Source organism: Scylla paramamosain, chromosome 1 (genome assembly GCF_035594125.1).
Source record: "Scylla paramamosain isolate STU-SP2022 chromosome 1, ASM3559412v1, whole genome shotgun sequence".
Taxonomy (NCBI): domain Eukaryota; kingdom Metazoa; phylum Arthropoda; class Malacostraca; order Decapoda; family Portunidae; genus Scylla; species Scylla paramamosain.
In genome coordinates this window covers 25,160,087-25,172,204 of record NC_087151.1, presented here as the reverse complement: position 1 = coordinate 25,172,204, position 12,118 = coordinate 25,160,087, and the positions used below count along the sequence as shown (strand labels likewise).

The window sequence follows — 12,118 nt, the reverse complement described above, 5'->3', positions numbered from 1 at the left end:
CCTTCTAGTCAAGCTCCATTTCAGCCATGAACAAAACTCTGCCGGGATTGAAAATTCGTTGAAATCTCCGTTGGATGTACGACAAAGAATTACATAACCGTTATTGTATACGTCGGCACTGCATCCTGCCTCTCGATGAGAGAGAGGTCCTCTCTCTCTCTCTCTCTCTCTCTGTATATACATACACACATGCAGGTACAATTAATTGATGTCCGTAGATTTCCTCCGTGATGTGGCACGCACGACACCTATAATGGTATTAACTTTAATACTTCGTGTCATCGATATGAGAAAACGTATTGTTTTCATTTTTTAATAATTAGAATATTAAGAATTTTATTTAATTATCTTTTAGTGTCGTCTTTTATTTTATTTTGTGTTATATTGTTCTGTATGAGTGCATTAACAATCACGTGACAAGTGATGGTTTGTAATGTTGGTAAGTGGAGTCTCCAGGCGGCGGGCTGTGATTGGCTTGGTGGACGCCAACCACCGCACAGTGCACTCCCTCAGCTTGCTCGGGCCGCAACGGGCGTAGGCGTCTTTCTTGTGGCGTGAGAGGCGAAGGGCGGGATGCAGCTATTCCAAGTTGAGCTGATTTTTCGTCATATTCCTTTACTGTCATGTTAAATGGTTACCCCTCTAATCTTCGGAAAGTAGAAACATTGGCTAACAGGTAAGGGCGCATTATTTTGATACCAGCTATTTCCGGAAGCGGTAATTAGGCGAATGGTTAACATTCGTAGGGTATCTAATTGATGCTTTTGTATTATGGTCTTGGATAGTTATTAGACAAGGCTTTCAGATTATACCGTCAGTTGTGTTGATAATATTCCCGTTTATGAGAATGTCACATTTTAGCACATGGGCCTAAATGACAGCCCGGCCAGGGCTGGTGAGGAGCACGTGGCCCGAATTATGACACCTCCATGATATTGTGGGATAATTGTGTATGAAATTTCAAGTCCATTATTTTTCCTTTCTTATTATAGTTCAGGATTTACTTGTGTAATATATTTCGTGTACAGTTCATATACTTGCAATGATAAGGTTCATTATTCTATCTTGCAGTTAGCCCTGAAAAAAAAGAAAAAAATGTACAGATTGTTTCTCTCGAAATATGCAATTATTACTGCCTAAGCAGTGTATCGTATGGTTGAGTGCATGGGAAATACGAATGTTTTTTTTTTTTTTTTTTTTTTTCTATTCGGTAGCAAACTTCTCTCCACATTTCGTAAATGGTAAACTATTTAATTTCGACAAATTACCTTTTCATAGTATTTCATTCTTTTCCAAATTTTAGGGGAACATTTAGATACTTGGAAGTCGGTCAGTAATTACTTTCGTTACATTTTTTTTTTCTTTAAGGGGGGAGGGGTGCATGTATATGATGAAACTTGCCGCAGATTGGTTTATATATATATATATATATATATATATATATATATATATATATATATATATATATATATATATATATATATATATATATATATATATATATATATATATATATATATATATATATATATTAGTCATCATCCAGTAATGATGGAGAACATGGTAATGGGCAGAGCTGTGAAGAGGAAAGTTGTTGGGTAAGAAACAATGTTTCAAAACTATGTTACAGGCTTCATGTAAAATGACCAAAACAACCTTAAACAGGGAAAAATCCTTGTATGAAAAGCAGCCACTTTTGGGCAAATTTTTTCCCCTGAATAGTATACGTAATCATAGGAGCTTTGTCCCTTTAGACCCCAAAGACACTAATCAATAAGGATTTAACCTATCCTAACCAAATATAATGTAAACCTAATAACATAATCATGTATAACCTTACCTGACCTATCTTATCCTACCCTACCTTACTCTTCCCTTCCCTGACCTATCTTATCCTACCCTACCCTACTCTTCCCTTCTCTTCCCTTCCCTTCCCTTCCCTTCCCTTCCCTTCCCTTTTGAGATTAATAATACTACCTAATCCTACAGAGTTGCTGCTAATCTCAAGGGCTTCCTTAACCCTAACCTAGCCCTATGGTGTTCTAATCCTAACCTAATCCTATGGGATTCCTAATCCTAACCTAACCCTATGAGGTTAATAACCACATACCAGAGAGGATGGGTATAATGTCACAGAACAATAAAATTGTAAGTGCAGAATCTCTATTGTGATGAGGGACATCTTTAATTATCTAATTTTGGACAGGTGGTCCCAAGGTAGTCCTTACTGTTGTATTGAAGAAATCCCCAATGCACTCAAAATTATCCATGTCTCCAGTTCTAAATATTACTCAGTAGCTCTTACCTTTTCTTTTGACTGATTATTTGAACCAGTTATTGTTATGTTAGACTCCTACTTAATTCTTCTTATCAATTTACAGGGCAAAGAAAAGACTAGATGGTGAGGATGTTTATGGCAGCCGAATATGTTGCAGTTTTGGAAAAAATGTAGATAAAGAAGGCCCAAGAATTGATTCAAGTGGTAAGTTCTATTTACATGCTTTTCAGTAAGATTATGTAGTTGCTCACTAATTTCAGCATCATGTTTTTGAAATGTTTATACACATGAAAAAAAAGTAATGAAAAATAAGTCATCTTAGTGTGTTACTTTTATTTCAGCAGTTAACTGTCATTAATATGACTGTTATTAAGCTCATTGTTCATTATTTTGATAAGTTTGATATGTAATTTTTGTTTGCTTATACGAACTATTCACTGTCAATTACAGGGAAGTGGGTGCAGGAGTCCACTCATGATAGAGAACCTGATTTACCACAAAATTTTGAGACTAGAGAGATTCTCAGATACAATAACATTCCACAACAAACCATGGGAGAAGTGGCAGCACCTGGATTGCCTTGGAGAATGAAGGACTCTCTTGGTGATAGTGCAACCATGCAGCAGCCTTACTCTGCATTCACAACATATGGGAATTCTCCATCAGTTTCTCTTCCACCTGATGAACAGCCATGTGTGTAAGTGTTGATAACTGAATGATTTGTTTTAACTGTATTATGGTTAGTATATACAAAATGAAATACTCTTGAAACGAATATTTGATCAAACTAATGAAGGATTAAAATTTTATTAATGATGGAGATAAAATATTACCTTTTGTTATGATTTATAGAGCACTGGATGTAGATGTGGATATCTGAATAGCAGTTGTACTGGAGTAATGGGGTAGATTTGCATGAATGACATTCTAATTATGTCATGAAATAAAAGTGGTCAAAGAGCTCAATTTGAGTGATAGATGAGAGGATTAGTTAATCTACAAGGATAGTTGCATTACTAGGATAAATTGGAAAGAAAACTGTGGTGTTTGTTTCTTTTATTTTAGTCCAGTTTAGTGATTTATAGATTTATTGTCAGCCTAATCCATTGAGTGGCTGATCTTTTGCAGAAGGCAGTGTTGGCATCCTCTAAAATGACATTCTCTCTCTCTCTCTCTCTCTCTCTCTCTCTCTCTCTCTCTCTCTCTCTCTCTCTCTCTCTCTCTCTCTCTCTCTCTCTCTCTCTCTCTCTCTCTCTCTCTCTCTCTCTCTCTCTCTCTCTCTCTCTCTCTCTGTTCTTCAAGTGGTAATAGGAATTCACAGATCCATCCTGCTTTTGTGGTATTTCTTAGAAATGGGCATCTGATGAATAATATAATGATTTATTTGAAAATTCAGGCAGAGATCATGGCAAAGCAATAATCACCGGTTGCCTGGGAACCCCAAAATTGGTGGCATGAGTGGAAGCTTCTCAGGATTGAGCAGAGACTACACCTTGCATAACAGAGAGGGCATTGAAGAAAGTTCTGGTGGTAATCAGCCTCTGTATATGGACAGAATACAAGATAATTTTTATAAAGGCCGCTATCAAAGTAAGTAATTCATGTAAAATTTTAGTAGTGTATGGATTGTAAATACAGAATACTATGACTGTAATTGAGGGACCAAACCTCTCTTTGTTGTAGAAACTCAACAACTAATGCTATATGATAAGTGGAGAAAAATTGGTTGAATTTACAAGTGAAACCTTAGTTGTACAAGCAGCTAGAAGCTTATATTTTAAAGGAACATAAATATTGTTAGTGTGCAATAAATCTGCTATAAATCTGATCATTGGGAGAAAAATCATTTCTGAAATGTTCAAAGAACACCTGTTTATCTGACACTTGATATTAAAATTTTTATATTTACATGTTTTTATAGATGTATGTGAGTGAAACAGTGAAAGTAACTGGTTATGGTTATGGTTATGGAATGCTTGATAGTACCTTTAGGAAGCTCGAATATGATGTGGAAATAAACAAAAAAGTTTGTAAAGAGTGCACATGAGTGAAGCTGAAAGTTGAAACGAAAGATAGAGGCTTCCATGGAAGTTACCTAGATGAGTGGGCAAGTATTGTTTGTAAGAGGTTTTTTGTGCTGGTTAATTGATCTGTAAAGTGTTGGATAAAAACATGCATTTCTATTTCTTTTGGAACAGAACCAAGTTTCAGGATGAGTTCACCTCCAGCATTTTCCTTTTACCCTCGCAACTCTGATTCATATCTCTTCAGCAACATGTCCAGGTAAATTTTTTTTTTTTTTTTTAAGACTATGTTAATGTATTTATGATGTACAAAACCTTGTACCCAATAGCAGTATTTTCCTGTACAGCTAAATTCATGCCTTTTCTTTTTGTAAGCTATTCTATTTTCATGGTTTAAAAGTCTGTCAAACTTTGTTCTGTGTGCAGTATGTGACATACAGTTTATGCTAAACACTGACTGGACTGATTGATAAAATTTATAATATACTTGCTCACTTCACAGTGAAACAATTGAAGATCCAAAGATTGTAGCATGATATTGAGGAAAGATACTAATGTTATTATTGTTGTTGTTGTTATTGTTGTTGTTGTTGTGAGGACATTGCGACCAATTTGGAGTTAGGTGGTAAGGGAACATTGGTTGAAAAATTATTACTCTTTTCTTGAGTAGTTTTGCAGTAGTGGAATGAGAGGGCAAAGTGGTGGAGCACATGAGAGAAAGGGATGAAAGAATAACAGGGTTATGGCTTGCATGTGTCGTATTCCTGACCATCTTGGAGATACGCCCAGCGTTCTTGACCTTTTCCTGACCTCTAATCCTTCTGCTTATGCTGTCACCCTTTCTTCTCCGTTGGGCTCCTCTGATCACAATCTCATATCTTTATCTTGTCTTATCGCTCCAATCCCTCCTCAAGATCCCCCCAAGCGAAGGTGCCTCTGGAGTTTTGCCTCTGCTAATTGGGGGACCTGAGGAGATATTTTGCTGATTTTCCTTGGAATGACTACTGCTTCCGTGTCAGAGACCCGTCTTTGTGTGCTGAGCGCATAACAGAGGTGATAGTGTCTGGCATGGAGACGTACATTCCTCACTCTTTTTCTTGACCTAAACCTTCCAAACCTTGGTTTAACACAGCTTGTTCTCGTGCTATACATGATAGAGAGGTGGCCCACAAAAGGTATTTAAGCCTTCCATCACCAGAATCTCATGCACTTTATATTTCTTCCCGGAACCATGCCAAGTCTATTCTCCAACTAGCCAAAAACTCCTTCATTAACAGAAAATGTCAAAACCTTTCAAGATCTAACTCCCCTCGTGACTTCTGGCATCTAGCCAAAAATATCTCCAATAACTTTGCTTCTTCTTCTTCTTTCCTGCCTTTATTTCAACCAGATGGCACCACTGCTATCACATCTATTTCTTCACTCAAACCCTTGCTAAAAATTCTACCTTGGACGATTCTGGGCTTGTTCCTCCCTCTCCTCCACCCTCTGACTACTACATGCTATTAAAATTCTTCGCAATGATGTTTTCCATACCCTTACTGGCCTAAACCCTCGGAAGGTTTATGGACCTGATGGGGTCCCTCCTATTGTTCTCCGAAACTGTGCCTCTGCGCTTGCACCTTGCCTAGTCAAACTCTTTCAGCTCTGTCTGTCAACATCTACCTTTCCTTCTTGCTGGAAGTTTGCCTACATTCAGCCTGTTCCTAAAAAGGGTGACCGTTCTAATCCCTCAAACTACCGTCCTTATTGCTTTAATTTCCTGCCTATCTAAAGTTTTTGAATCTATCCTCAACAGGAAGATTCTTAAACATCTATCACTTCACAACCTTCTATCTGATCGCCAGTATGGGTTCCGTCAGGGCCGCTCTACTGATGATCTTCTGGCTTTCCTTACTGAGTCTTGGTCATTATCTTTTAGAGATTTTGTTGAAACTTTTGCTGTTGCCTTGGACATATCAAAAGCTTTTGAGTCTGGCACAAAGCTTGGATTTCCAAACTACTCTCCTACGGCTTCTATCCTTCTCTCTGTAACTTCATCTTGTTTCCTTTCTGACCGTTCTATTGCTGCTGTGGTAGACGGTCACTGTTCTTTTCCTAAATCTACTAACAGTGGTGTTCCTCGGGGTTCTGTCCTATTCATAAATGATCTTCTAAACCAAACTTCTTGTCCTATCCACTCCTACGCTGATGATACCACCCTGCACTTTTCCACATCTTTTCATAGACGTCCAACCCTTCAGGAAGTAAACATTTCATGCAGGGAAGCCACAGAACGCTCGACTTCTGATCTTTCTAAAATTTCTGATTGGAGCAGAGCAAACTTGGTATTGTTCAATGCCTCAAAAACTCAATTTCTCCATCTATCAACTTGACACATCCTTCCAAATAACTATCCCCTCTTCTCCAATGACACTCAACTGTCCCCCTCTTCTACACTGAACATCCTCGGTCTGTCCTTTACTTATAATCTGAACTGAAAACTTCACAACTTGTCTCCAGCTAAAACAGCTTCTATGAAGTTGGGTGTTCTGAGATGTCTCCGCCAGTTTTTCTCACCCCCCCCCAGCTGCTAACTCTGTACGAGGGCCTTATCCGTCCATGTATGGAGTGTGCTTCACATGTCTGGGGGGGTTCCACTCATACTGCTCTTCTAGAGAGGGTGGAATGAAAAGCTTTTCGTCTCATCAACTCCTCTCCTCTAACTGACTGTCTTCAACCTCTCTCTCATCTCCGCAATGTTGCATCTCTAGCTGTCTTCTACCGCTATTTTCATGCTAACTGCTCTTCTGATCTTGCTAACTGCATGCCTCCACTCCTCCTGCGGCCTTGCTGCACAAGACATCCTTCTTTCTCTCACCCCTATTCTGTCCACCACTCTAACGCAAGAGTTAACCAGTATTCTCAATCATTCATTCCTTTCTCTGGTAAACTCTGGAACTCCCTGCCTGCTTCTATATTTCCATCTTCCTATGATTTGAATTCCTTCAAGAGGGAGGTTTCAAGACGCTTATTCTTCAATTTTTGACTACCACTTTGGACCCTTTTATGGGACTGGCATTTCAGTGGGCATTTTTTTTTTATTGGATTTTTGTTACCCTTGGTCAGTGTCATACATAAAAAAAAAAAAAAGAGGTAGTGCAAGGATAGGAATAAATGGAAACAATTAGGTTGCAGCTTTCTTTCTTGAGAAGTTCTTAGGAACAGGCATCATATAATTGTAGATGGCTTACCTCATAAGTACTCCTCTTGCTGTTGCTTAAGGATTAAAACCATGATTTTTTTACTTAGAAAAATATTTTTCCTTTGAAATTTTTTCAGAGGGAGAAGTCCTTCCCCACAAGCAGGTGGAAGAATAAGTCCTCTAAAGAACACATGGAATGCTCCTGTAACTACAGATATGCAAAAGCATCTCTGTTCTGGTATCCAGGAAATCTCTGTAGGAGCTTCAGGATCAGTAAGCTTGCTATATTACTTAGTACTTTTGTTGCAGCAACTAGAATTCTTCCAGCTATCAATAATTTTATCAACTTTTCTAAGATGTATACATCTCACTATAAATATGTATTAGATATTCTTCTATTTGAAAAGACTTACTTTTCAACAATTTTAGGAGTAGTTGAATTATTGAATTTTTGAGTTACTGAATTTTTTTTTCTGAAATAATTTATATATTGTTGTCAGCAACTCTTGGTGATATTGGGTCATTGGTGGAACAGGTAGATCAGTATCAGTTTATTTGCATAGCTGGTATATTTATAGAAGTTAAGCATCCTGTATCCAAAATTCTTAGGATTGGATGCATCTTGGATTTTTTTCTATTTTGCATATATGTATAATGAGATGCCTAGGAATAGGACTTAAATCTAGATGAAATACAGCTATTTTATGTGTAGCTTATATACACACCCCTAAGATAATTTCATATTTCTTTGTATGTTTATCAATTTTATATTTTTCCTTCCTGGTGGAAGTTTTCCTACATTCAATCTGTTCCTAAGAAGGACGAATGCATTAGTCGTTCAGACTACTGACTACAAACTAGTAGTGTTGATTTCCTCTCCTATCTTTCCAAAACTTTTGAGTCTATCTGTGACAGGAAGATTCTGAAGTACCTGTGTGCTCCTACAAAGCATCGCCAAGTAAAATATCACAGATATGAGTTGACATAAATGTGTATTTTATGGGCAGCCTCACCATGCATTACACTGATGTACATGTGTATGCCTTGGGTGTGAATGGGTCACTAAATTGTTGAAAATCACCAGTTTGAATTTCTAAGGTACTGAAAAATGTTTGTACATAGGTATTTCTGTTTTCAGGGAACAAATTTAGGAAGCACTGATCAACTGCCTGTGGATCTGCAGGTAGCTAATTTGGACCAGAACATTGATGCTAGAGAAATGAAGCGCATTCTGTTCACAGTGTTCAGGGATCATGTAATGGTAAGTAAACTTAAAACAATGCATGTACCTACTGATGTTTTTTTTATATCCATGTTTCATAAGCATTATCTATTCTGTTTTGTGCTTCTTGGAATTTCTCATAAGAATGGTCTTTGCAGAAGCTTTTCCTAGCTACTGCCTGTACACTTCTTATTCTTGCAGAGTTCATACTGCAATCTCTTCACTGTCATTCCTTTAATTCTTGCAGGTACTGCACATATCAGTGTTTGTACAATCAGATGGAAATTTAGTAGCATCTGTGCGTGTACCATCACACCAGGATGCTCAGTATGCTATATCACAACTCCATCGAAAGAAAATTGGGGCCAAAAGAATTATAATATCTTATGTCAGTGATAATCAGCCTTCACCTGAAATCAAAAGGTATGCTCAGAATTGTTTCTTGCTTCATGGAAAAAAACTTTAAAAGTGATAGATCACATGAAAATATGTATGCAGTTCACTTTTTGCAAGAAGTAGGTATGAAACGTGCCGTATATCTATAATTATAATGTTATGAATTTCAAATATAAATTTTTTTCAGATCCAAGGTCATCATGTTGCTTCAAGAGGTTCCAGGAAAAAAACTTCCTTTATTCAAGTTTCGTGAATTGTATGAAAGACGTTTCAATGAAACCATTGGAGTGTCAGAAATGTACAATATGAGAGATATTGTTACAGTCTCTGATAGTTTCACTGGAAGAATGGTAATGCTTCATCCAGAGTATCGCCATCTTCAACCTCCAGACTTGCCAGAGGTTATGGAGGAAACAGAAGGCAGCTGTTCTAGATATTGTAAATTACACAGTACTGAACCAGATGAGTCTATTGGATGGGCAGAGCGAGACCATAACACAAGCTTGCCTAATGTTGGCTTAATACTGCGGGATCTCGGTGCTGCCATTCATGCTTTGTTGCAGTCTCACTCTGGCTTTCTGCCTCTTGCTAGTCTTGTTGAGTGTTATCAGGCAGAGCTTGGCCCATTAGAGGAATGTGAAGGAGGTGTGCCCCTTGAGCACTTGATTTCTTGCTTACCCGGCATATGCATAGTTAATGCTGCTGCAGGATTCAAGTACATTAAATGGGCTGAAAATAAAGTCTTGGATGAGGCAGATGAACTAGCACGAAGTGTAAGCCCTCCTCTTGTTGAGCAATTGGCACTCTTTTCACGTGAGCTGGTGGACCTGTTTAAGACTTTTCCACATTGTCGTCTTCCATTTTCTAGATTTATACCAGCATACCACCACCATTTTGGTCGCCAATGTAGAGTTGCTGATTATGGATTTACCAAACTTGCTGATTTATTTGATGCTCTGCCTCACATCATTCAAATACTAGGAGAGGGAAACAAGCGCATTTTGACGCTGGCCCACAAAGCACAAATTAAGCGGTTTTCTTCTGATCTACTGAGAGTTTTGAAGGGACAGCCAACCAAGTCAATCACGCTTGAAACTTTTCCTTCAGCATATGAGAAGGTTATTAATCGGAAATGGAATGTTGTTGATTATGGAGTTTTTGATATTGAAGACCTTTTAACAGAAGTTGGTGAGACCACTGTGATTGTTACTAGGTCAGGTACAGAGGTAACAGTTGCAATACCTAAAAGAGAACAGACATCTGAGGAAATAGAAAGAACAAGACTGTTTGCTGCAGAGGTGGTAGAGCTCCTGCGTCACTCGCCACAGTGTAAGATGCAGTTCAATAGATTCATACCTGCATATCATCACCACTTCGGAAGGCAATGCAGGGTAGCAGACTATGGTTTCAGCAAACTCATCGAACTCTTTGAAGCAATACCAGACATTGTACAAGTAAGTGAGAGTTTCTTCAGAATTGGATTGAGAATGTGTATGTGTGTGTGTATGTATGCACAAGTGCTGTACATGTTGAATTCTCATCCAACTAAACAGTTTGGTTTCTAAACATTTCATGAATGGTAAATTTCATGTTTGGTGAATTCTCTGTGATCCAGACAGAAGATAGTTTTGTCTTTTGAGCTTATTGTACTCACTGTGTCAGATATTTCTAAGTTGAGTTTCATATAAGCTGTAGTTGATGTCTTAAGGAGCTTAAAACCATACTTGTGTTCAGTGGGCATGCTTCAGTGATGATTCACACTCAAAACTGATTCAGCTCACATTTTATTGAATGGGGTTTCCTAGCATAGCTGGTAGCTTGGACAGGAAACCATCTCAGAATAAAAAAAATTCAAGGGAATGGGTTCCAGCACAGTTGATTTTTGCAATGGTGAACCTGTGTGATTTTTAAAAACAGTGTTCAGATATTTCACTCACTGTTTTCATGAAGTTGATGATTTCATGCTTTAAGAAATGCTAGTGTTAGTGAGGATCAGATTTACATGCACACACACACACACACACACACACACGAGGCAAATGGGCGAGTCTCTTAATGTGTAGCCCTCTGTTCACCAAGCAGCAAGTTGGTATGGGATGTAACCTAAGGGGCTGTGACCTTGCTGTCCTGGTGTGTGGTGTGTAAGTGGTCTCAGTCATACCCAAAGATTGGTCACTATGAGCTCTGAGCTCTTTCCGTGGTAATGGCTGGCTGGGTGACCAGCAGATGACCATAGGTGAATCACACACACTGTATGTAGTACATCTATATATGGAACAGGCACTAAGGCAGTCACTTATTTCCATCCCCTCTCATAATGCATGACTTGGACATTGGTGTGTAAGAAAACTCAACCCTCAAAAAAGTCACTCATAAAATCAGGGGTTGCTTTATGGACAAGGTATATAAACAACTCATTTTTCATCAATGTTTATTTATCCTTAAAAGAGTATTTCTTATTACATGCCATGTAGTATAGGTCCAATTAAAACACAGTTGACTTGAATATTTTGAATGCTATTGCCAGTTTATGTAGAGAAAAAAAAAATTTCAAATGGAAAAAAATCAATGAAAATTGATAAACTGGTTGTGGAGATACATAGAAAAAAAAAAAACTATAGTAATTCCTCAATGAACTGAACCTTGATATGCTTAATTTCAGATAATATGAACTTTCTGGCATTATTCAAACAACTTGATTAACTTGTACAGTGTTTAGTATATACCTCTTAGGGAAGTGTTTACTATATATATATATATATATATATATATATATATATATATATATATATATATATATATATATATATATATATATATATATATATATATTATATATTATATATATATATATATTTTGTTTTAGAGCCATAATATGGCCATCCATTTTCTGTGTATATGTAGAACTTGTTGGTAACAGAAAATGTCTTGATAAGTCTGGGGTGAATGTTTTTCATATACATACCTATCTTTTGGGCTCAGAGTTATTATAGATTGAATACTTTGGGGATTAT

The 12,118-nt window shown here is 37.5% G+C and overlaps 1 protein-coding gene across 3 annotated transcripts in view; it reads left to right on the top strand.

Annotated features, from left to right (window-relative positions):
- LOC135101985 (meiosis regulator and mRNA stability factor 1-like) overlaps nt 1-12,118 on the top strand; it is a 44,398-nt gene that overhangs the window by 19,880 nt on the left and 12,400 nt on the right. For all 3 annotated transcript variants that reach the window (XM_064006571.1, XM_064006555.1, XM_064006561.1), the window contains exons 8-15: nt 2,382-2,482; nt 2,729-2,975; nt 3,675-3,868; nt 4,477-4,561; nt 7,624-7,759; nt 8,625-8,747; nt 8,956-9,131; nt 9,292-10,558. In XM_064006571.1, the coding sequence (XP_063862641.1) occupies nt 2,382-2,482; nt 2,729-2,975; nt 3,675-3,868; nt 4,477-4,561; nt 7,624-7,759; nt 8,625-8,747; nt 8,956-9,131; nt 9,292-10,558 (2,329 nt within the window). The remainder of the gene's footprint in view (nt 1-2,381; nt 2,483-2,728; nt 2,976-3,674; nt 3,869-4,476; nt 4,562-7,623; nt 7,760-8,624; nt 8,748-8,955; nt 9,132-9,291; nt 10,559-12,118) is intronic.